Source organism: Vicugna pacos, unplaced genomic scaffold (assembly GCF_048564905.1).
Source record: "Vicugna pacos unplaced genomic scaffold, VicPac4 scaffold_172, whole genome shotgun sequence".
In the NCBI taxonomy this organism is placed as follows: Eukaryota; Metazoa; Chordata; class Mammalia; order Artiodactyla; family Camelidae; genus Vicugna; species Vicugna pacos.
The window spans coordinates 17450-43638 of record NW_027328852.1 but is presented as its reverse complement, the minus strand read 5'-3'; the positions used below and the strand labels follow the sequence as shown (position 1 = coordinate 43638).

General features: G+C 41.5%; 1 protein-coding gene across 5 annotated transcripts in view; it reads left to right on the top strand.

Moving 5' to 3' along the window:
• Nucleotides 1-24407, top strand: part of LOC140695178 (trafficking protein particle complex subunit 9-like) — a 31549-nt gene extending 7142 nt beyond the window's left edge. The window contains exon 3 of one of the 5 annotated variants that reach the window (XR_012070883.1): nt 23686-23749. Coding sequence is in view for 2 of the 5 variants with exons in the window: in XM_072958040.1 (XP_072814141.1) it covers nt 18839-18961 (123 nt within the window). In the remaining 3 variants the exon portion in view is untranslated. Of the gene's footprint in view, nt 1-13559; nt 13817-15982; nt 16254-18838; nt 19234-23685; nt 23750-24041 lie in introns of those variants that run through there. The other 4 variants (XR_012070881.1, XR_012070882.1, XM_072958041.1 and 1 more) reach the window with 4 other exon arrangements.
• The last annotated feature ends 1782 nt before the right edge of the window (nt 24408-26189 follow it).

Here is a 26189-nt window from a genome sequence, read left to right as displayed (position 1 = left end):
ATTTATCAAATTGCTGTGAACCATAACCAGCTTAAGGAGAAGAGATTATTTACGTCTGGGAAACAGGTTAAAAGCCAGTAGTATTTCAAACAATATCAAAAATTATAACCATATTCAGCAGGTTAATCAGTCCCTTGTAACTAATTCTTTTAATGAGAGTTTTCATTAGAACTTTAAAATGTCTTACCCAGTTTAGTTCAGTGCTATAGTGTGAAATTTATTAGGAATCAGTAAATCTCCTTGAAGAGAAAGCATTTTGCAAAACCATCAGAAGAAAACAATTAACTGTCTATAAATGACAAAAATTTAAAAGCATGGTTAAACACCGTTACACTATAATCAATAAAGAAATCTGTTCACTATACCCATAATTATCACTGGTAACATTTCAGATATACCAGAATTTTAGGGAGTCCATATAATTTCTACAATATCTATATTAATAATATTGTCTCATTCAATATAACCTTAGAAGATTTATGATTCATTTGACAATTCCATGTTATTTAAAATGCCAAATGAAACTTTATAGTTAAAAATCTCTCTTTGGGATGTTTCAGCGGCCTTCTGTAGCATCCCAAACTTAACTGGAGATTAAAAGAATTTTAATTAATTAAATTAATTTTTATTTAATTAATTAGAATTTTATATTTGGGGAGCTTTTTGAAAGATTTCAGAACACTTGATCAGATAAACATATAGATCACTGTAAAGTAGTACTAATTCATTAACAAGAAAATACGTCAAAAGTAAAGGCAGAACATATCAGCTAAGTGGTATAAGAAGTTTTACAATCTGTTACTGAAGGAGGATTAACATTTTAAGAAAATTTTTTCCTCTTAACAGAGAGAAAAACAATTCTAATCTTGTACCAGCTTACTTCTAAGATTCATTTACGTTGCCCAATTTGTTTCTAAACTTAGCCAATTCTGACCATGTACAAAACTCTTCCCTCAGGGTTCCTTTTCCACAAGCCTTCCACAGCTTTCTATACTTATATTAGTGTGTCCCTTATTTTTCTTCTATTCAGAAGTAACCAGGTTCAGGAGAAAGTCACTATTTTTCATTAACAAAATATAATTCCATTCTTATATCTTCCTTTACGCATTTATATTACTTTCCTAGGATACTGAGATCATTCCCTTACTAATAGAGACTATTTCAGTGTGGCACCAACCATTTATTAATATTTCTATATACCTTTAGTTTCACTGTAAGAGGAAGTTAAATGTTAAGTAATTCGTATTTCAATGTTATTTTATCTGAAAATGGCATATCTATTTAATAAAATCTTGTCATTTAACTTAATTTAGCACAACACTAGAATTTAAAGATACCAAACACTTAGAGATTATCTTAAACATACATTTTAAAAATATATTTTAAATATTTACCCAAAGCTCTCATCTCATTTGCATTTAATTTAATTAAAATTTTACCACAGCACATTACTTTTATTTTTTTTTGACAAATCTGCAACAGATATAACAGGATCTTATTTGACTTTCATTAAACCTAGGTACAGTAAAGGTATTATACATAATATTGATGACTTTAAAGATGTCTATATTAATTAGAACATACTTAAACTAAACAATATCAAATATTATCTTAATATTGAATATTTTCCATTTCACATGACGCTGAAAGTCAATTTGTTCAGTTGTTATTTTAAAAATACTTAATGTTTAAGCTCTTATATTTTTACGTCAATTAAGCAGAGCTCTATGACTTTGAATTTTTTTTCTTTAGCAGTAGAAATATCTCACTCCTATAATGTGTACACAGGCTTATAATCAGAAAAAATCTAGAGATCTCATAACTTCACTTTAAAACTTACTTATAAGATAGGTATAATAATAGTTGGAGTAAGCTGAATTTGCTTGCTCAAATCATTAAGGCTTACTATTTATGAAACAGACAGTTAAAATTTCTTCACAATGTCTGAAGGACCCTTCAGAGTTCTGAGTTCTAATATGCCAAAAATTTCTTGGCCTTAAGGTTTATTTCGTTGAGCTAATTAGACTCAGTCCTAGGTCACTGTTTGTTGTATTTATATTTCTGATGTGCAAGACAAAGACACTGTCTTCCAGGTCCCCAGAGAACTGCTCTCTCACCCAGGCCGTATTTTATCTCCTTAAATGGCATTTTTGTATCAGTGAGAAGAGCTGTAAACAAAGAATTCCATGTTTTAAAACTTTAAGGCTTACTTAAATATGTCTTCCAAAACTTGCATAAGGCATTTAGTAAGATCTCTTTTCCTTGTGTTATAAGTTAAACCCAGGGTAAACCTGTATTTTTTTATTAGCCACTCAAATTAGTTTTTAGTTTTACATTATATTGGACGGCTTATGTAACTATATTGGTTTATTTTAATTTGTTCAATTAATATTTTCAGAGGGACAGATATGTGCCTAGCCTTATAATACCAAGAAGGGGAAGTGTTTTCCTCTTAAACATATGTATCCCACAACACAAGCAAAAGTTTTGTATAAAGACCACTTAAATATACCAATTTCACAAACTTTTATCTCAATTTTATTAAATCTTATACCTTTAATTTTTATATTTATTAAGTTTAATCAATAATTCTTATTTCTAGAAGGAGTGCCAGAAACCTTTTTTTGTGTGTGTGTGCATTGTATATAATTTTATAGAAGTCTCTAGGATGCCCAAGATTCAGCCAAAGAGCTTAGGCACTTCTCAGTTTTTAATTTCATTAATTGGTCTGTTATCCCAATTATTGATCAAGTATTTCAGTCTATATATACATATATTTCAAACTGTGGTAAGTAAAATGGGCTTGTTTGAACTTTAATCTTGGGGGGGAGGAGGTGAACTCTTTGGCCCTTTTTTTTTTAACTTTACGTTGTGTAGTATCAAAACCCTGTATGTAAACCCAAAAATGTCCATTTTATTTATTTGATTCAAAATAACCATATAAAAATATTTATCCTTTTGGGATAAGCCACTTATTTTTTTTTCGACATTTTTACAATCATTTTTCCAGTTATTCAACCTAATTAACATTAATTATTCTAAGTTTTTATTAGCATATCTAGAAACATTTATCAGAAAGGAAAACACAAACGTAGCTTTTCAAACCAGTTTTATTTTTTTAACTAAGTTCTTAGGTTAACCATTAGATATATTTTTCTACATTTAAACTTGATTTTAATAGAAACCATAAAACAACTGTTTATAATGAGATCTCTTTAAACTTTCACCAATTAAAAAGTTTTTCCAAATTAAAAAATCCATCATATGGCCGTCAATTTATATACAAATATAATATATATATAGTGATTTTAAACCAATAAGATGCAGAGGCCCTTCCACATGAGAGTCGGGGTGTTGCCTAAATAAAATTCAAAGGTTTACTCTCCAAAAGCTAAAAGCCTTTGTGGTCCAGGCTGATGCAGCAAAGTTTAAGATGGCAAAATATCTGAAAATTGGTACAATCAAAGAATTGCTTAGAATCCCAATTTATTTGCGTGGCCACCATATGTACACAATACTTGAAACTTTTGTATGGTGGAGTCCAAGGTTTCCTTTAAAAAATAAACTAAACATACATATACATACATACACACACTTAAAACACCCAGAGAAAGATAAAACATTTTTACATTTCAAGGACACAGGAAGAGAAATCCAAGTTACCCCTAAAGGGGATTTTGTTTTTATAAGTTCAGAATGCCAAAAAATGTTTTTATCAGGCCTGGTTAGTTATTTTCAGAGTGAGTTTTTTTTTTTCTTATTCCCAATTAATGTTGTAAATTTTGTATGTACATAAACCTGGCTGGGGTAATAGTTGGAGACTGGCAATCTGTCATTTCTTTTTCTTTTCTTTTCTGTTCTTTATTTTTTTTTTTTTTGAAAGTTCTATTCCCCATTGTAAGGTTGGGTTCTCAGAATAAATTTGCTAGTAAGATTTCCCACAGGGACAACTCTGTGTCATGAAGTCTTTGTGTCTACCACTCCTGGAAGATTCTCTGTCACCCGAGAAAGCTGTTACCAGCCAGGAGGATGGTCCGAATTTTGGAGTTGAAAGTTTCCTCATAGGAGTTTTACTTTTATCCTGAAAAATTCAATGGAGGTAACCAAATTGAGGAAAATATTAGACCAGACTCTTACCTAACCACTCAGTCCTGAACCCAGTGTCTTTCAACTTGGACTCACTCAGGATGTCTCCACTGGGTGAGTATTTTCCTCATATGTTTCCACCAGCCCCACTTTGGACATATCCTCAAGGTGGATATTTCCTGTTATCTTTCAACCAGGCCCCACTCAATATGTCTCCACTGGGTGGGTAATTCACCTCAGTTTCTTTCAACTGGAGGGCCACGTACCTGGATACACCGCCAGATAAAACTTAGGATCATCAACCAATATGTGAGATCCGAGAACCTAGAGAGACTCACCCAAATTCATCTGGACTCCCCGAGGAGGTGGATGGGCACAAAGGGCCACTGCTGGTACCAAGGCTCCAGTTACTTGGAGAGTTCAGGTGGAGAGAAATCTGCTGTGGTGCTTCATGGTGTCCAAAACTGTTGACTGAAATACATGTGCAGCCTAAAAGTTAAGAGTTATGTTTCATTTGGCGGGAGGACTCGAGCCAGGATGACAGCCTGTCAGAACTCTCTGAGGGACTGCTCCCAAGAGGTTGAGGCAGAGCTAGGATATATAGGAGCTTTACAACAAAGACCAGGTTGTTGGAACAATAAAAGATTGCTTGTTATCTAAAGAAAGCCAGGTATCTCAAGTTCAAGAATTTAGTACTTTTGTATGTGTGAGAGGAAGCAAATATTTGGACTCACTGAATTCATTTTTTAGACAAGCACCTAGCTATCTCGGGCCAGTAGCCTGTCCTTTCTTATTCTGAGTCTGCTCAGATGACACCATTGTGAGTTGCTGTAACAGCTGAGCTGCAGGCCTGTCCTAGCTGGGGGGTGGCGGCAGCCTTTAATGACTTGGTTTCAGTATTCTTTGTTTACTGTCATGGTTGCAGTATTCTCATTCACATTGTAGTATTTTCGTTCACAGACTGATTATGGATAATCTGCAACCTTGGAAAGCAACCGAGATGGAATTACTGCAGGTACCTTCTGCTTTAATAAGCCGTGTGCAAACATAAACAGGGAGGAAGCATACACTTGGATTTGGAGGTGTAGGAAAGGGATCCTGCACATTGCAGGAGAACGCAATGCAGAATTCCTTACGTCCACCTTTCTTTACTGTAGTGGTTTCTGAGAACAGTTTATGGTAATTAACCAACATTGACAAACTGCACAAATTGCATTTAAGAGCTGGCCGGCTGAAACTTGTGTATTGGAGAGGTGGAATTCAAAGGCAAGTGGTCAGGTGGATTGGAGAGAGATGGAGCCAAGGCCTGGGCCCAGATTCCGGTTTAAATTGCCATTTCTTCACCATAGGGCCTTGGAATAGAATTCAAAATCTCTTAACCTGTTGGTGAATCTGTGAAATGGGCATAATATTCGTTTCACCCTGGGATTGTTGTAAGATCTAAAGAGTATTATAGCACACATGAAGCACTTAACCCACTGGCACTTAGCAGTGTTCACTGTGTGGTGCCGCCCCGCTTAGCATGTGTCAGAGCCGTAAAGGCAGCATTTGTCTGTTGAGGATGCACTTGCAGCCCCTTGGCTAGGTTATGAATTTGGTGATTTCCTATAATCCTTGTAATTCTATGTGCCATGGACAGTTATTTTCATGGACAGATGAGGAATCTCATGGTAAAAAGACTGTATAATTTGCCCAAAATCAGACCATAATTTTGGGTTCAGAGGCCTCGGTTCAGCATGGGCCCCTGGGCCTTCTGCCCTCTCTGTTCAGCACCAGAGCCAGATATGGAGTCGGCTGTTTCCCTGCCCAGAATATCCGGCAGGCCGCAAGACACATCTGGCCCTGTGCTGCTTGAGCAAAAACTCCGAAGGAGAGACAGTTACAAAAGGGATAAACATAAAAACAGACGACAGCAAATTGTGATCAGCTCTGAGAAGGAAAGGAACATGTCTCGCCGTGCAGAGCTGGGAGCTTTCCCGTCTGGGCTGCTCTGGGGGTGTTCATCTCAGCTAAACAAGTTCTGCTGCTGCACCAAGGCAGGAAGGCAGGGCGCGTTTGGCCAGGTAGACAGGGCCTCGTTGATCTTACTCATTCCCCATTAAGCGACAGTTGTCTCGGGCACTTAACTAATAAACAGATGTTGGCCATAATCATCACGCACTTTGCTTGGTAGTTTTATTGGCCCCAGCATTGAGATGAGGTCATTGAAGCTGGGGAGTTTGCTGCATGCCCGTGATTACCTTGCAAATACCCCGACTGTTCTTTCAATCTAGACTGGTGTGGCTGTCTTGTCCCAGCCCTGTGAATGGCATCGTGTAGCTTCTCCCAAGTGGCCCAAATGACTGACATTGATATGCTTAATTCGTTGGAAATAGTATGTGACAATAATAGAAAAAGGTAGTAAGAAATTGTTTGGAAAACTGGAAAAAACCTTTTCTTCCCCAGCTGGGGGAGCGTAACCTGTATCACTCACCCTACTCACTGCCTGTCACCTCCTCCCCGCCGACTCCGTGTTCATAAGCCACACTGAGTCTTGGGAGAACATTTTGCCTCATGACACTTTTGACTAGGACCTGCAACTTCTTTGTCCCTGGTTAACTCTCTCTTCAAAGCCATTCAACTTTTTTGCAGGCTCCTCCACTCAGATGTAAGAATAGCCTCTTTAAACTTCTTGATGCAGCTCCTTAATGAAGATCTTGTGATGGAAACCTAGCCAAAACTGGGATGTATGCATATAGTGACTGCAAACTCAGCACTTTGTTAGTTCAGAATCATAGGGGTGAGTGACTCAGGAAATGCTTTTTTAAGGTAACAAGGGGAAAGTGAAAGGACGCTTGCTGTGTGAGAAAGAAACATCTCAATCACAGCCAGTAAGGCACCTGTGTTCAGGATGGGGTGTGGCGAGTGCAGAGTTCTCACAAAGAAAATAGTGGTGTGATGGGAGCGAGGACAGTTGGGTACTTTATTGGGGAGGAAAAAAAGTGGGCTGAACATTTCCTTGTTGAACAAGAGGATTGTGACATGATGTGCTTGTATTTTGGAGAGAAGGGTTTTGTGGGGACAAGCCTAGGAGTACGCTGTATGTCTGGGGAGTCAGCACAACAGAGAAACACAGAGAACCGGGCAGACCCCAAGACCCATGCTGGGGGAGAGACTGCCCACCAATTGGAGCCCTGGAGGCTGCTTCTGTCCCTTAGCTGTGGCCTCAGACCTCCCTTCACAGCCCAGTCCTGTTGATACAAGAATAAAAAACGTTGGGCATGAGAAGGGCTGTGTCCCAGGCTTTCATTGAGCCCCTGGGATGTGCCCCACCAGATTTTGTTCCTTAACTTCATGCAGTAAAGAATTCAAGAGAAAGCCAGTGTTGAGTAAAGGTAGATTTATTCAGAGAGATACATTGATAGGCAAGAGAAACTTCACGAGGTGTGGGGGTTTGATGCTCATATTAGAAGTAGGTACACACTCCACACATTGTGGGCCTTCCCCAAAGAGGGAGAGAGAGTGGTGACCGCGAGGTGGCGCTGTGTTGCTTGTTTTCTTGGGCTTGGTGGTTTCATATGCTAATAAGTAGAAGGACCAGCCTTAGGGCAAGGGGCTAGGATTCCCAGGGAGTTGGCCATTTCCCACCCTTTGACCTTTTGTGGCTAGCATTGGGACTGCCATGTTGCCTGGGGCATGTTATTCACCAAGTTACTATTACAATGGATGTTTACTGAAGCTCAAGATCTGCTAGAAGTTAAATCTCTTCATCCTGAGCCTCAAGGCCTATTGGGGTTTGAATCCTTTAACATTTTGATGTTAATTGCTGTGGCCTTCCTTGAATGGCTGTGCTCTTCCCCCTTCCATCCTGTCTCACTGTGATGACACAGAGACAGCAAAGGTCGGGCCCTACCTGTGCTCCTGCATTTAAAGGTGGGAGGTGTGAGGTGGGCTTATGATGACCCTGAATGGTAAGAGAAATGTTTCAGATTTTCCTACGTGAGACATGGGGACCTGACATCAACCTCCGCAGATTTATCTCACGGGCATTATCGCTTGTGTTGTTATAGAAACAACAGGCAAGCCAAGAAACAAGTATAACTCACAAGGTTGTAGTACTGAGATTTATTTCGCTGGCACGCTCAGAGGGGCTTCATTTCCAAAGCTCTGAGCACCTCCAAGACGTGCACATGAGGTTTTATAGGGTTAATTACAAGTATGGGGCTATTAGCCAATAAGGCTCAAACAACAAAAAGCAAGGAATCAGTACACTGAAGCTTATCAATTTGGAACAGATCCCGTTACTGACAATTGTTGTCCTTGGATTTACGTGTTAGCTTATTAGCCCATTAAACTGACACTAAACTTCAGGTTTACCAGGTAGCTCAGCAAAACTTAGATCAGTAAACCGACACTTATCACACTTAGATTTGTGACTTAGCTTGTTAGCCCAGCTGGGGTTTTCCTTCACAGTGTCACTTATATTTTTTATTTTTCTTTTTATCTTTTTTTAAGTATTTAACCCAAATTTAATATCAGGGTTCTTTGGGAAAGAAATTTCTCTTTATCTTTTCTTTGGGGTTCTTTTTGGGGGGAGGTAATTAGATGTATTTATCTGTTAGTGGAGGCCCTGGGGCTTGAAACCAGGACCCCGTGCACGCTAAGCACATGCTCTACCACCGGCCCCTTCATCATTTTCTTTTTGCTTTAGCTGCCAAGAATCTTACAGCTGAATTTGTAGTCGGCCTTTAACACTTGCCCTGACTTCATGGAATCCATTTTTATGAGTTTATCTCCCCCTGGTTTCATTTAAGTATTGAATCTCCATTTTCTCTTCACTCTCCGTTTTGCCTTTTTGTTGTTATGGTTGTTAAGCTGTGTTTAACAGAATTGTTTAAATTCTCTTTTAGCAAGAGGCTGAATGTAAATAAATATGTAAGCAAACAGCACAATTAAATGCTTTTATACATTCTGAGCTGTTTAGTAGTAACTTAAAAACCGAATTGAATATTAAAGTGATAGCATTTTAAAAATATTTTTTAATTTTTCATAAAAATATAGCTGATTTAAAATATGATATTAGTTTCAGGTGTACAATAGATGCTCCATTTATAGTTACTGTAAAACATTGTCTGTATTCCCTGTGTTGTAAGATACATCCCTCTAGCGTGTTTACATTACATGTTGCAGTTTGTATAAGAAAGTTGGGTAACGCAGAGTCTGGAACGTGGCTGTGTATGACTCAGGTTCACGCTCACCCTGCCTGTCAGAGCTCAGGCCTTCACTCCTTTCTGCAGGGGAGCGAGTGGAGGCAGCTCTCATCAGCGCTGGCACCACCCTCTGAGTGGCAGTGACAGCAGTGACTGTGTGTGGACGTGCAAATTGTTTTTCCAAGAGCTTTATATGCGTTTCTGCATTTAATAATTAAAGCCCTCCTGTGAGGAAGCGTTTTTAATGCATAATACATTTTATTTTGATATTGATAGATTTCAAACCTCTGGAAAATTTACAGTAGTACAATAAATGCTTAGATACAGTTCACCTTATAGGCACTATTTGGCTTTCTGTGTCTGGCTTATTTTAGCATAAAATTTCAAGGTTCTTCCATATTGTAGCCTGAATCAGTACTTTATTCTTTTTGTTTGATAATATCCTTTTCCATTTTTTTTGGTTTTAGTTTATTTAAAAATATTTTCATTGAAGTCTAGTCAGTTTATAATGTTGTGTCAGTTTCTTGTCTACAGCACAAGACTTCAGTTAAAAAGGAACATACCTGCATTCATTTTCATACTGTTTTTAAACATAAGTTACTATAAGATATTAAATATATTCTCCTGTGCTATACAGTATAAACTTGCTGTTTATTCTTTACATACTCAGTAACTGCAAATCTTGAACTCCCAATTTATTCCTTCCCCCACCCTCCCCCCTCTGGAAACCACAGTTTGTTTTCTGTGACTCTGTGTCTGTTTCTGTTCTGTAGATAAGTTTATTTTTTTGTTCCTTTCTTTTTTTTTTTTTTAGATTCCACATGTCAGCAATCTCATGTGGTATTTTCCTTTCTCTTTCTGGCTTACTTCACTTAGAATGACATTCTCCATGTCCATTGATGTTGCTGCAAATGGCATTAATTTATTATTATTTTATGGCTGAATAGTAGTCTATTGGACAAATATGCTACAACCTCTTTATCCAGCCATCTGTCAGTGGACATTTCGGTTGTTTCCATGTCTTGCTATTGTAAATAGTGCTGCTGTGAACATTGGGGTGTAGGTGTCTTTTTTAATTAGGGTTCCTTCTGGATATATGCCCAGGAGTGGGATTGCTGGGTCATCTGGGAGGTCAAGGTTTTGTCTTTTGATGAACCTCTATACATTTTTCCACAATGGCTCCACCAAACTGCATTCCCACCACAGTGTAGGAGGGTTCCCAATTCTCCGCAGCCTCTCCAGTATTTATTGTCTGTGAACTTCTCAATGATGGCTATTCTGACTGGTGAGAGGTGATATTTGATTGCAGTTTTGATTTGCATTTCTCTGATAATGATATTGAACATTTTTTCATGTGCCTACTGGCCATTTGTGCGTCTTCATTGGAGAAATGTTTCTTTAGGACTTCTGCCATTTTTTGAATTGAATTGTTTGTTTTTCTTTCTTATTAAGTGTAAAAGCTGTTTACATATTCTGGGAATTAAGCCCCTAGCAGTTTCATTTATTGCAAACATTTTCTCCCATTCCATAGGTTGGTTGTCTTTTTGTTTTGCTTACTGTTTCCTTAGCTGTGCAAAAGTTTGTAAGTTTAATTAGATCCCTCTTGTATATTTTTGGTTGTTTTTCTATTGCTTGAGTAGACTGCTCTAGGAAAACATTGCTGAGATGTATGTCACATGTTTTGCCTATGGTTGCTTCTAAGAGGTTTATAGTGTCTTGTCTATATGTTTAATTCTTTAACACATTTTGAATTCATTTTTGTGTATGCTGTGAGGGAGTAGTCTAACTTCATTGATTTACATGCAGCTGTGCAGTTTTCCCTGCACCATTTGCTGAAGAGGCTGTCTTTACTCCATTGTATGTTCTCACCTCCTTTGTCAAAGTTTCAATGACCAAAAGTTTGTGGGCCTATTCTTGGTAAATGTGTTTATCCGTTCATTGATGGATGGATATTGTTAGTAACTTTTGGCTCCTCTGAATGATACTGCTATGAATATTGATGTGAAATTTTTATGAGAATATGTTTTCATTCTGTTGGCTGTACAGTTGGCCCTCCATATCTGTAGTTTCCACTACATGGATCCAGATGGCTGATTGTAAAGGGACTCGAACATCCTTGGATTATGGTATCCAGGGTGTGGGGTTCCTGAAACCAACCCCCCAAGGGTATTGAGGGATGACTCTACATATAGGAGTGGAATTGCTGAGCCGTATAACTCTAAGCTTTTGAGGAAATACCAGGCTTCTCCAAAGAAGTTGCACAATTGTCCCTTTCCCCTGGCCGCATATGAGGTTTCTCTGCCTCCTGAACGACATTTGTTATTGTCCGTGATTTGGTAATAACCATCCTAGTGGGTGTAAAATGAGATCTCATTTTGATTTTGATTTGTCTAGTGATGTTGAGCATCTTTTCATATGCTTATTGGCCATTTGTATATGTATCTAAATTCGTGGTAAATTTAAAAATTGGGTCTGTTTTATTGTATTGTTCAGTTGTAAGAATTCGTTATATATCCTGGATGCTACTCTCTTATTAGATACATGTTTTGCAAAATTGTTCTTCTATTCTGCACATTGTCTTTCACTATATTTTTTTAAACATTAAAACAATTTCTTTACAGGGGAGGTAGTTAGATGTACTGATTTATTTTATTTTTCTTGCTGAGCAAGCACTCTCTGACTTGAGATACCCATTTCCCCTGTCATTTCACTTTCTTGATGATGTCCTTTGTAAGAAAAGGGTTTTAATTTTGATGAAGTCCAGTTTATCTGCTTTTTTCTTCTATCACTTGTGCTCTTTGTATTGTATCCAGGAAACCAAAGCCTATCCTAGGACCACAAAGATTTATACTGTGTCTTCTTTTAGAAAGTTTATAGGTTTAATTTTTACATTTCTGTCTGTGATCTACTTTGTTTTAATTTTTATTTGTTATATAAAATATGGGTGTTCAGATTCCAGATTGATTCTTTTGCCTGCAGACACCCAGCTGTCCCTGCACAATTTGTTGAATAGACTATTCTTTCAATGGGGTGTTTTTGGCCCCCTAGTGGAAAACTGTCTGTAAATGTAAGTTTTTCCCCGTGGGTTTTTATTGTGTCTCATAGATTTATTTATCCAAACTTATGCCAGCAACATACTGACTTATTACTGTAGCATTTTAGTACCTTTTAAAGTGAGTCCTCCAACTTTACTCTTCTTTTGCAAGGTTGTTTTGGCTATCCTGGGCCCCTTGCACGTCCATATTAATTTTGGGATCAGTTTTTCAATTTTTGCAAAGAAGTCAGCTGGAATTTTGATAGGGATTCCACTGTATATGTAGATCATTTTGAGGAGTCTTAATATTTTTAATAATACTGTCTATCATTCCATGGAAATGGGATGTCTTCCATATATGTAGATCTTTTAAAATTTATTTTGGTGATACTTCAAAAAGTTCAATGTACAAATCTTGTAAATTTTTGTTAAATGTATCTCTCATTTTATTTTTAATGCTGCTGTAATTGGAAATGCTGAGTTTCTTATGGGTGGGACTATATATCAATCTTCTTATTTCTAGAATTCCTTAACAGCAATTACCCTAGTTATATATTTGCTACTTAAATCTATCCACAACAATTCCCCACCCCGTGTTATAAGAAACCAAGACCCAAGTTAAGCTACCTGAACACCTATGTGGAAATGTGAAATGAGACCCTTGGGTGGGGCTTTGTGCAGATGATACTGGAGCTTATTCAGGATGGCTTCATCGTAATTTCTTTTAAACAACCCTTTCGGTGTATTTAGTCAGATACATTAAGAACATGCCCTTTTGATGTGCGGAGTAGCTAAGACTATGATTTTCAAATAATTTCTAATGAGAGTGTTGTTCTTGAAACCTAATTTGCATCAATCTTTGAAGATTTATGTTTCAGGGGCTTTGACTAAAGAACACCTGTCTTTAATCAATAACGACAACTAAATGCTCAAGCAACATGTAAGAGCTTGAGCAAACTGCCTCTACCCCATAGTGCTGGGTGGCTGCAGCTGCAACTGGAGTCAGCGCTTACCTATCCCAGTACGCTTGTGTTGATCTGCTCAAAGTGGTTCGTCCAACAGTTTGTCAGTAGTCTGTTGGACAAAATCATTAAAAATTGATTGAAGGTTGCTGGAATGCAATATAATCTTATTAATATTAATTAAGCACATATTGAGTGCTTATTGTATGATGGAATTGTCCCTCAGCCTCACATGAATATTATTTCTCATAAAACCTCACATATTTCCTTGTTAATCTCACTTTACAGATAAGGAGACGGACAATTAGGTCTTCTCTCTTTTGGGGGAGCTCATTATCAATGATGGGAAGTTATAAGGAAAAAGATATTGATTCATCATGAGAAAACATTTTTCTGAGGGTCAGCAAAGAAGAAGATGAACACTGAAGAAGGTGATCATTGTTCAAGTGAGACAAGCCCTTGGTTGTGCGGAGTCAGCATCCCTGTCCTAGAGAAGGCACGTGTAGAGCTGCGTACTGGGTGAGGCGGCGCGGCCGCGCAGGGAACGCGGATGCTGGACCGTTGGGCTGTGCTCAGGCCCGGTGGGGCTTTCTCCTAAGGGCAGTGGACCATCATTGACAGATTTTATGTTGGAGAGTGGGGTGCTCTCGTAGTTCACTTTTGTCTTGTAGAGTGCTTGGAAACATTTAGAAGGCTTGGCAGGAGGTGATGTGATGAGTCAGAGTCGGGTGGCTGCGAGGTGTAGCAGTGTTCAATTTTCAAGTTGTTTTCAGGCCCAGGCTTGTGGCTCAGTAGCCGTGTCAGTTTGAATGACGCACTCAAGGAAGTGAAACAATTTATCTAATCAATTGAAGCAGTGATGTACCCAATTCCCAGGACTGTTGTGGAGATCCAGTGAGATAACGTTTGCAGTGTGCAGCATGGTCCCAGCACAGAGTCAGTGCTGAGTGAGTGCCAGTGAGTATCTGGTAGGTCAGGTGTGGGTGGTGGGACTCGGTGTCTGAGGATATCTGGGCCCTGAAGGAGGGGTCCATTCACATCTGTGAGTGATGGGTCTGAGTTGGGAGAGGCACGGAGAACTTAGCCCCGGACCAGAGGCCCTGGGCAGGACGGCTATTGGAGGAGCACCGTGAAGTCAGCTCTTTGCAGGTGGAGTTGGAGGTGCCCTTGTGACATCTAAGTGCAGTGTCACGAGCTGAAAGAGGAGGTCTGGGCCAAGGCTGTGCATTTTCGAATAATGTCAACTCCTGAGGACACCGAAGTATTGATCACTGAACGGAAGTCATACTTTAGAGGACAAATGAATAGTAGTATCACCTCTGTCATCAAAGCTCACGTCTATTTATTCATCACTCAGTTTGCTAATTGGGTACTTACAGAGCTCACTTCACCGTCCTCCCGTGGGCTCAGGCTCCACAGAAAAGAGCTGGTGTGTCTTCCTCTTTTCCAGAAGAAGACACATTTAGCTTGTAGACTTCTGTACCTCGTCAGACTTAGGATATTAGTTTGTTGGTTTAATTGTATTTTCTGTTGGCCATGTCCTGACAGGAGAGAAATTTTACCTCATGGTCATGTTTCAATTAGCTGTTACTGAGAATTGCTGATCTGATACATAGTGTATGTATTATATTAACTTTGTAGAGTAGTTATCATTTTTCTGTCTTTGCCCTTTAATTTTGATTGCCCCTTCAGTGTTCTATCCTTTTTGGGGCCTTATTTTTTTTTAATTAAAAAATGTCTGTTAACAGTTAAGAAAACTAAAACAAAGAAAAAATGCACATGGGAGCTAAATTTAGAAAATGTCTAGTGTGTTTTCTATCTCGGCAATGGAGGGTTCTAGAAACTCGTGAAAACTTTCATTACACAAGTTCCTTAAAATGCTGATTAAGAAATAAAACCTTCCTTCCTCATCTTTCAAGCTGCACAACAAATTGTCAAGAAAGTGAGGGGAAATTCTCAGAAGCCAAGACAAATGAGAAAGCAGGGTTTCTGGGAGATATGCGAGCCTTAGAATCCCTGGGGTGCTGGTTCGATCCTGAACTGATTTTCAGTTGCCTTGACAGGAGGGCAGGATGTGAGCCCCAGGCCTCTGACACTAGGAGTTGGATGGGGGATCATATTATGGGCCAAGCCCATACTGAGGATCTTGGTTTACTAAAGGGTGAAATAGGAAAAAAAAATTCCTCAAGGCAAGAAAATAAGGAAAGTCAATTTTGTTGGAAGAGGGGAAAAATAACAAATCCAAAGTAAGGATATAGTTTAAAGTTGTTCTGGCATGAGAGTGACCACAAACACCTGGCAGAAAAGCACAGCTACTCCTTGATTGATAAGTTGTGTTTTGAATGAATCAGTGAACAGCCATTCTGAAAAAGGCCTCCAGAGTCTTGTGGATCAAGATACTGGACAGCAAACACCTCCCTTCCAAGGTCTCATTCAAATAACCAGAAAGGTTTTAAAGGAAAGAAGCCATGATCATAGTTCTATTTATTAACATTTCTATATGCTACGAATTCAGAGGTGACTATGTAGTTGTCTCCTCTATTATGGACCTTACTTTCTCTTTGGGGAGACAAAATGACATAGTTGGTAATCTTGGTGGAGGGAGGTGTTAGTCTGTTGCACTTAGCCAGGAGAGGAGATTAAGAAAACAGTGAAGGGTGGGTGAAATTTTTAGCTGAGGACAGTCTTGTTCACTTGGCTTTTAATTGCAGGCTCAATGAGCTGTCACTGGAGGGACTAGATCTTACAGAGGATGGACTTAGCTCAGGCCTCATTGGAATGGACAAATGAACCTGGAGAAAGACAGTCAAATCTGTGCAGACATTAAAGTTCACTTGAACGTGCTGCATCCCTGAGCCAAAGATAGGACAAATATGCAGCAATTCTTGAGGACAGAAGAGTGGTTTTTAAGGTTCTCCAAGAATGAATCCCATGGAACCGAGATGGCCAGTTGTCAAACTGAGACTTTGTTCTTTGGACGGTGTACCCAGCAAGGGTATTGGCCTTTTATATGTTTCCATTTGTCTTTAATACATGTCTGTTGATGAGGACATGGGCACAAATGTTTGACACCTTGTCGAGGCGATTTTGGATACCTGCCTAGAAGCATGGGCACAGTTGCGGCTGCTTCATACATCTTGCAGCCCGTCCCTTTCCCCGGCTCCGTGATCACGGCAGAGTGGTTCCTTGTTGACCTGTCCGTTTCCTCTGTGACATCATAACCCATGAAAAGACCGGAGCATATTAACTTGGCTTTGTTAAAGTCAAAGAAACAGATCAAATATGGAGTCAGATTTGTTCTTTCCTATTTCAGTAGTACCATGGAGATGGCAGTTTGGGCAGCTTTTTGTAGTGTCCTGGAGGCTTTCTCTCTCAGCTTCTGGGCGCCTCTATTGAAAACCCTTCTTTGCTGTCTGGCCTGCTGGTAATGCACACTGCCTGTTTTGCCCTGAAGATGTGTTCTGTTTATAAACTCATCTCTACTCCTTGGAAAACAGCTCAAGAAAAACTCAGTTGGTTTTCCACCAGCCATGGGCAGGGGTGAGGTATACCATGTTATTATTTCATAAAATAATAGTAATAATAGTAATAGTAATAGTACTAGAAATAATAATAGTATTATAATAATAATAATAATATAAAAGAAGTCTTAAAACAGGACTGAGCACACTGGAGAGAGTCAATAAATGCTTTCTGGCTTAAATCAAAAGTGATGACTTAGTGATTCCATGGCTGCTGTATTTGCTAAGCTAGTTACTCCTTTGCTCCATTACACCTTATTTTAACTGAAAAAGAAATGCAAGCAAATGGTTAAAAAAAAAACTCAGACAGAGCACAAAAATACACAAGTGAAAGAAGTTTTCCCTCATCCTCTGTTCTTTCAGCCCTGTCTGGAGATGCCACTGTTTACTATCTTTTGGGTGCTTTTCCAGATATGCTTTGCACATTCCCACCTATGTATGTAAATTCCTTTAAAATTTTAGTTATTTTTAACTTAAAGAGATTTAAATCCTCAAGTGGCTTCTGCCCGGGTAATAGAACAGAACAAATCTGACTCCATATTAGATCTGTTCCTTTGAATTTAACCCTATGCTCTGTCTCCTAGGCTTCATCTTGCTTGTAAAAAATTGTTGCCTAGAGCCTGAAATACACAGGAGAGCTTATTCTGAAGCTCTGACCTTTAAGGATATTTAAAATTTTTTCATTCATTAAAAGATAGCAAATTGCAGAATAGAAAATAACGTTTGTTTTGTTGGAGATTTACAGGGATCTGACCCACGCAGATAGCTGCAAGAACAAAGGATTCTAACAAGAAGGAATTCCTACACTAAGAAGTTTGCAACAACCAAGCGCGTAGGAAAGGAGCCTGAATTGTGACTTGGGGAGATGGTTTTCCAGAACATTAGTTTGCCAACTAGGTCTACAGAAACTTGCTATTCCAAGCCCCAACATCTAGTTTCCAAACTTATTGGCCTTTCCTGCACTGAGGAGAATGAATTTGGACTTGGTAACACCCCTATCTACCTAGAAAGCTGGGCACTGGAGCTGAGTGTTATGGAAACAGGCCAGCCAAGAAACAAGCACCAATCGGAGTGCTGGAGTACTCAGAATTATTATGCCGGCGGGCTCAGAGGGGCTTCTGCTCCGAAGTTCTGAGCACCCCCAAGACGTGCACATGAGGTTTTAAATACTTCAATACAAGTAAGGGGATATTAGCCAATAAGACTTAAAGAACAAAAAGCAAGGAATCAGTACACTGGAGCTTATCAACTTGTAATAGATCACGTTACTGACACTTGTTGAGCTTGGAATTACGAGTTAGGTTGTTAGGCCAATAAACTGACACTAAACTTCAGATTTACGAGATAGCCCAGCAGAACTTAGATCAGTAAACCGACACTTATCACACTCAGATTTGTGACTTAGCTTTTTAGCCCAGCTGGACTTTTCCTTCACATGAGGACAGCTCTCCCACCCCCAGGAAACCACTGTGAGCCCTTGATGTTTCCACTAGGTTGGGGTATGGTTTACCCAGGAGGGATGGGGACTATGCACCAACACTCAGGCAGTCTGCTCTGTCTGGGGCTCTGATCTTGTACCACACCACTCCCCCCAGCCCAACACCTGGGACAGTGGAGCTAAGGCAGTGATCCTTCCTGCCTGTTTCCCAGCGTGTAAAAGGGGAATATGTGCTCTTCCCAAGGAAGTTCTGAGCGACAACACCTGCGGGTGCTTGGTTCTCAGAGCAACAGAAAACCCAGCTCCGCATGGGGGCAACGGGTGTGATCCCCGTAGTGTTTCTGCAGAAGCATCTGATGGAGGGCTGGATCAGGGAGGTAAAACATGAGCTGCGAGACTTGAACGGTTACAGAAGGGTACAGAGGTAGGTCTGCCATCTCAGGGTGCCCTAGAGGTAAAGCTTTTTCTCTCCAACTCCGCTACGACACTCCCCTATCCAGACCCATCCCTTCTCTGCTCTTCCTGTCCATCTGTATCCCTCCACTTTTCCCCTCTTCTCCACCCGCTCCCATCTTCTCCCTCCCTCGCTGTCCCACCTTCTCTCGCAGAATCCAGAGGATCCATGTCCCTCCTGCGCATGCGCTGTCGGTGCCTGGTGGTCCGCTGGTTCGAAGCTCCATGTCCAAGCCGGGGATTGGCCCCAAATGCTTCTCAACTCTGTCGCCCGTTAGGCCTTTGGTTCCTGCCTGGGGCTGGGGCTTCTGGCTGTGGAAGTGCAAGGTGGGGGGCTCCCGGGAAAGGGTTCAGGCGGCTTCGGGAGGGTGATCCGCCTTTCACAGCCCCCAAGGGCGCCAGTCAGCCCGTGTTCAGCTGAATTTCTCTGGCCAGACCCTTCTGACAGCACCACCTGCCCCGGCGCCCCGGCCACAGCTGTCCAGGTCCAGGTGTGCGCCTGCCACCTCTCACGCAGCCGGGATCCCCTCAGTCCACGGCTGGCGTCCCCTTCCCCTCTCCCGCCCGCGAGTCCTCTCCTCCCGGGCTTCCTCTCCTCGGCCGCCTGCCCGTCCCCACCAATGGGCGGGCTGTTTCCCGGGCGGGCGTGGTCTGCGGACCTGGACGGGAGCGGGCGGCTTATGCTGGTGCTGGGGCTGGCCTCCGAGCGGGGCTGCAGCCCGCACCCCCCCTTTCCCTCCCCCCTAGGGCTGCCCTCCTTTCCCTTTCACCCTCCCTCAGGACCAGCTCAGTGGCGTGTGTGCTGCTCCCGGGGCTGACGGCCTCTGGCTGTAGCGCCCAGCTTCACCTGGTGGAGTCGGGAAAAGGGAGCATCAGTGCTGAGCAAGCTTCTGTCTCCTCCCTCAGTGTTTCTGCCGCAGGTAAGTACCTTGAACACTTTCAGGTGTTATGATGGCGGTGCTTATTGATGTCACGTGTTTTTATAGTGAGAGGGATTAACAGTGGTGAAAGCAGGGCTTGGTTCTGTTAAAAATGAGCTGAAGGCATGAAGCTGTGATATCCTCCTTCCTTCCCTCTCCAAGGGTGAAACGTGTGACCGTCGATTTTAAAAAGACAGTTACAGTCCCTAACTAGCCCAGCCCAGCTAGTGTGTGTTAACAGGAACAGCATCACCAGAGGCCTTGGAGACCCAGGGATATTGCAGTCCTAAAGAACTCCTGGCACAGTTTGGTTTGTATTGGTTTTTTGTTTTTCTTAAATTGTGGGACAGACTAGTGGTATAAAAAGAAAAATATTTGTCAAGAAATATTTTTTCATATAACAGCGTTATTGTGATATAGTTCACACACCATGAATTCCATCCATTTAAATGGTAAAATTCAGCAGCTTTTAGCATATTCACAGTTGTGCAACCATTATTATTCCAGAACGTTTTTATCACTTCAGAAAGAGCAGTGGAAATTAATGACCTATCCACCCCTCCCCAGTGGTGGTTCTAAAGAAATTTCTTGGCTAATCTTGACCATAAATTCACTTGTTACATTCCAAGAAAAATCTGGTAGGAATTCTAATCAGAATTGCAATGAATCTGTCTATCAAAACAGGAAGAATTAACGTCTTTATGGCACAAACTTCTTCTAACCATGAATATATTTCGGACCCTATATTTTCCTCTGTCCAGAGCCTGGCCCATGGGAAGTCCTCACTACTTGTTGGGCTTGTGAATGATGAGATTCTATACATCGTTAGTTGCAGCTGTAGCCTTTCACAGAAGAGAAAAGAAACCTCAGTGAAACAAGTGACTCTCTGATGGTCAGAAAGAGTGACAGCCATTGCTGGAGTGATCCAGTGGACTTGGTGTTTGCAACCAGAATTCTCCACCACCTACAGCTAAGGGGATGAGAGTGTTCTTTTATTTTTTCTTAATGGCATTGCTTTTATTTTTACTTATTTTTTAAATTATTTTTTATTTAAGTGTAGTCAATTTACAATGTTAGTTTCAGGTGTACAGCAGAGATTCAGTTATAAACATATGCATATGTATATATATATGTTTTAGATTGTTTTTAGTATAACTCATTACAAGAAATTGAATATAGTTCCCTGTGTTATATAGCAGGTCCTTGTCATTTATTTTATATTTACTAATTTGTATCTGTTAATCCCTCCTTTCCTGCCTGCTAAATACAGTTTGCTTTCTATGTCCATGAGTCCATTTATAGGAGCACCATTTTTCCTAGTAATATATGCTCTTTGGCTGCTTTCAGTTTCAGTAATTCCATCTTATCTGTGGGCGCTTTTCTTCTGGTGGTCTTTATGTGGTTTGCACACGTGGTAATAGAGATCTTTATTTGGGAGAACTCCAGGTCTCGTGTAGTCCCTGGTACAGAATGCCCACTGAATTGATGATTGAACTGGGAAAAAAGCACAGTAAATGCTGGAATTTCCACTATGGTTGAGAATTCCAGGTTTCAATAACCTGTTTAGACAACCTTACTATTGGCTGCACCCATACTGGGTAATTTGGTGGAAATTCATGGTATGGTGGTGTAGAGACGGGGCCTTATATTCTTCTTCTCTTTCTATTTTCTAACACTCATTCTCCTGGGCCTTCCAGATCCTCCCCCAGAAGTGCCCAGGGCTGGCTTGGTGCTGCACTGAGGCAATATTTGTTAATAACGCCCTTTCCTCTTCTCCTCTGAGCCTCCGTTTCTTTCTGTGCACAATGAGCGCTTAGACTAGATAAATACTTTTCAGTTTCTTTTAAAGCCATGTTTCCTTTGAGAAACAGAAAATGCAAATATCTCCTCTCAACCCAACCCTTTAGATTTTGGTATGTCCTCCAAGGAGTGACATAGCTCTTTGTGAAAAATTGATGTGATTTTGATTGCAGGTGACACAGAAAAGACTCTTCAGAGATTTATTGCAGGGAGAGGGCAGGAAAGAGGCAGTATGTGACACTTTCTAGTGTGAGCAACGGAGCAGGGACTTGGATTTAAATACGGTGTCTGACGTGGCCTCTCTCTAATCTTGTAGAATGTGATAAACTTCTCTACCTCAGTTTCTTGATGTGTCAAGTTGGGGTGATAATATTTTAAGGCTTCTGTGAAACATTATACAAATAAGACATTTGTGTCTCGGTAGAAACAAGATCTGCTAGGGATTCAGGGATTTGTTTAAAAAAAATTCTTGTCCATAGCACTCTGTCTGTGTGTATTTAGAAGTTCCTGGAGGGTGAGGGTGAGTCTAAAGTCCATTGTGGGACAGGTGGCCCATATTTCTCCGTGTCCCAGTTTACCCCCTACTCCCCAGTCCTCTTCCTCAGTCCAGGATGAAGTTCCCTAGTAGATTTACACAGAGGTCTTGTGGAAATGGCTTTTCATTTTATTGTTTCACCAAGAAGGGCTGCCATCATGATCTCTGTGGTCAGGTTTTGAAGGGCTGCCATCATGATATCTGGTAAGAATTCTATGCAATTTGGAGTTCCAATTTAATGAAAAGAAAAAAATTACAAATAGAAAATTAGAACAAGTGTGGTGACAGGGGCTCTTTTAAGTGGACACCAGTAGCTTTGTTAGCTTCAGGTGCTGTGGCCTGTTGCCACGAGGACCCATCCTCTTGCTCTGAAGTTGGAGGGACTAGTGGGCTCAGTGGGAATGTTAACTGAGTGTATCTCATGGGCTGGGCATTGTCCTATTTGTACTGTGTGTTCCTTATTTGAGACAGTGAGCTCACCTAACCTCGATAACCTCTTTAAAATATTAGACTTTTAATTTTGAGATGTAATGTAGATTCCCATGTGGTAGTAAGAGATTATATGGAGAGGGCCTATGGGCCCTTTGCCCAGTTTTCTTAATGGTTCCATCTTACAGTGTTGGGGTACAATTCATTACTGACTCACTAACAATTTGAGGTTTGTGTTATTGCCCTTATTTCTATTCACGATTAAACTGGGGCTTCGAGAAGCACACAGGCCTGTCCAGGTCACCCACATTGTTAATGCAGAGTCGGGTGAACGTGGGCTTGGGATTTCCAGGCAGTACCATTATGATGGTTTGTGGCAGGGAGCAGCATTCACTTTGCTTGTTTATTCATTCATTCAACAAACATTTATTGAGTAAACTCTGTGGGTCAGATGCTTTCATAGAGTTATCTGATTCTTCAGCAGTACTGAGAATCAGGTAATGTTTATATTTTTTAATCTGAGAAAATTAGCTCTGAGAGGTTATAACCCCCCCAAAGGAAGTATAACTCATAAAGGAGGGATAGAACATGTGTACAGTCACCTCCTTTTATGCAGGTGGTACCCTATGCATTTTACATTTTCAAACATCCGTAATCCAGATATATTCTTGTAAGGCAAGGCTTTTTTTTTTAATTGAAGTATAGTCAAGTTTACAATGTTGTGTCAATTGCAAGGTGTTTTTTGACTTTTGAATTAAAAAATACTTTTTCAGCTGGGTAATTAGGTGTATTTACTTGTTTCATTTTTAAAATGAGGTACTGGGGTTTGAACCCAGGACCTCGTACATGCTAAGCATATGCTCTACCAATGAACAATACCCTCTACCCCAAGGCAAGTTTTCTTATCCATTATTATGAAGCTTAGGAGTTCAAATAAATTGAATAGGAATCCAGATCTTTTGATCCTACTGTGGTCCTTTTCTTTATATTCTGCTGAAGGGGGTTGGGGAAGCATTTCCTTTGTTCATTTCTTTATTCAGCATTTTTGAGCAGTGACTTTGCATCAGGGCCTTGCTAGGTGCTTGGAAATAGAAAATAAGAAATGACCTTTCTCTGCAGAGGCAGGAAGCCTAGACCAAAAGCTGGGTAATGTGATCGAGCTACAGTAGCCATATGCAGACTCTGAGGACAAACTGTACCCTTGGATTTGCTTTGGCTTCCCTTGTCTTCTGGCTGGTACACACCAGGTCACCGCAACCCAGATGGGCCCGTAGCACACAGCAGAGAATGTACCTCGATCTCCTCCCCCTCTCGGCAGGGCCTGCAACATGAGCATCCCTGACTACGTGCAGTGTGCTGAGGACCACCAGACTCGTCCCGTTGTGGTCCAATCCATAGAGATCATCTCAGAGGAGAATTTCTTTTGCATCTATCAGCTACTCACCTCGGTTAGCCATATCAGCCCTTGTGGCTCCCAGTGGACACTCTGTATCCACTACAGGCACCGCTATGTGCCCGAGAATCGGTGGAGCGTCTTCCAGAAACACCCCAAGGTCGTGGGCCTTCTCACCATTACCGAATGTCTCTCTCTGCCAAGGCCTTCGAGAAGCTCCACATGCAGAGGAGCTGTATGGCACATCGCTTAATGACTCTCAGCTTTTTGTCTTTGTGCAGCATGGGGAGGTAGCCGAGCAGACGCGCACCGACGTTGCCTTCAATCTAAGAGTACTGCAGGGTGGTGGAGAAGAGGATCGAGGACTTCACTGAGTCACTCTTCATCTTGCTCAAGTCCAAGTGGCTGGATGGTGGCCCCAAGAATTCTGGGGACAAGATCCCCCTCCCCTACATCCCGTTTGAGAAGGAGGACTTCATGGGACTGGACACAGACAGCAGGTAAGTTTACCTGGAAGCCAGTCCACCTTGGCTGTGTGCTGGATTGCTTCCCTACATCCAGAAAGGGATCAGCAAGGAAGAAGTCAATCTTGTAGCCAAGGGGGGAGGGAGGTGCAGCCCGCCGGTTTCCAGACATTTCAAAGTGAATCCGCCTTTATTTCAGAGAGATCCTTTTAGGGTTAGTGTGGACACTTACTCCCGCTTTACAGCCAGGAACATGGTGGGACCCCTGGAGTTGCTGTCCAATAAAGTAGCCAAAGCCACTGATGCTAGGAGCACTGGGGAGGAGGCTGGACTCAGCTGAGATGTGCTGTAGGTCAAATGCACATCAGACGCTGAGGCTTGTCTAGTAAAAGTACATAAACTATCTCTTTACTTCCTATATTGATTACATGTCAAAATAATAGTATTTTACATACAGTAGATTAAGTAAGATCTGTTCTTAAAATCACATTCTAGTATTTGTTTTTTGTTTGTTGGTTTGTTTCTTTGTTTCAAATTTTAAACGTGGCAACTGGGAAACTTTCTTTACATGGCTCTCATTTCATTTCTGTTGGGCAGCCTGTCCTGGTACATGCTCATCCCTTTGCTTATAGATGAGATGCTGAGCCCCGAGAGGCAGAACGAGGCGCTGGTTGAGCTGCGGCTGGAGCCGCTGTCACCTGCCTCCCAGGCCCAGCACCTTTTCAGCTCAGGCCGTCTCTTCCTGCCCGACAGCCACCATGCCAAGTTAGGACATCAGAAACACCGCCAGGGACTTCCTAATGAACTCCTTATGCAGGGAAAGGCGTATCACGGTGTATGGGACAGAGCAGGGAAATGTTCATTCCCACTTTGTCCCTGTGATTAAGTCAATGGCCCCACTTTGCCTCGGAAGTACAGATGAGCTCTTCTGGGCTGCCTACCCCCCACCTTCTGCTCTGTTTCCCCGTATATCTATCGTGTTTTCCCTCGGGCTGAAGAGGGTGAGATGCCTTTGCCGAGACGTGGTCCCCCTTTGCTGGGGTGAGTGAGGGAAGCTGTGTCCCCCCGGCCTACGGCCTCGGTCCTTGAGTCTGGAGAGGGCTCATGGTGGTCCCACAGGTGGCGGTCAGAAGACCTGGCATGTGCTACCGGGCCCGCTTTGGAGGTGGTGCTCTGTGATTCTTGAACTTACCTAAGATCAGATCCTACTTTCTGGTTGTTGGTAAGTTGGAGGAGAAGATGCTAGAGAATTGATAAAAAGAATGTCTAGACCAGCCCTGTGAGTGAGAAGCACAGGGGACACTAGTCCCACCTGCGAGAGCCCACCTAGCAGGCTCTGGATGAATTTTCTGTTCCTCCCCAGAAATACCACTATGGCTTAAGGAAGAGGAGAGGCATGTCGTGGCCATGATCTGTACTTGTCCTCACAGGGCCCTGTGATCTATATGCTCGCACTCCCCATCTGCTTCTTGGAGATGAGTTGACATGTTTAGGAGCCTGGGCACTGCTGAGGGCATAGCTCCCAGCACCGTGCTACACAGAGTCTGGCTCTGTTCACCTCACCTGTCAACTCCTGCTGAGGCCCCAGACATTAGTCAAGGTAGGTGCATCAGCGAAACCTAAGCAGGGACCACCTTCTCCCCCTGGGCAGAGTGGTGAGTGAGCAGTGGAAGCCTGGAGCCCTGCCCCAGCCCCCACGCCAGTGCCACTTCTTTTGTCATAGGAGGCACTGGTGATATTTTTGCTCAACAAATGCTTGTCTCTGAGTCTGCAGACCCACCAGAGAATGCCAGCTTGTTTTTGCCTTTGAAGTCTGCCCTTGGGACTTGGCGGAGTAGCCGGATGTGTACTTAGCCCACAGTGGTTCAGCGCATTAAACCTGCCTCCTTGTGGGTCTGTCTATTGTGGTACCATAAGGGCTCAGCCAGCATCTGAACGTCATTGAGATAACGCGGCCAGTGAGCT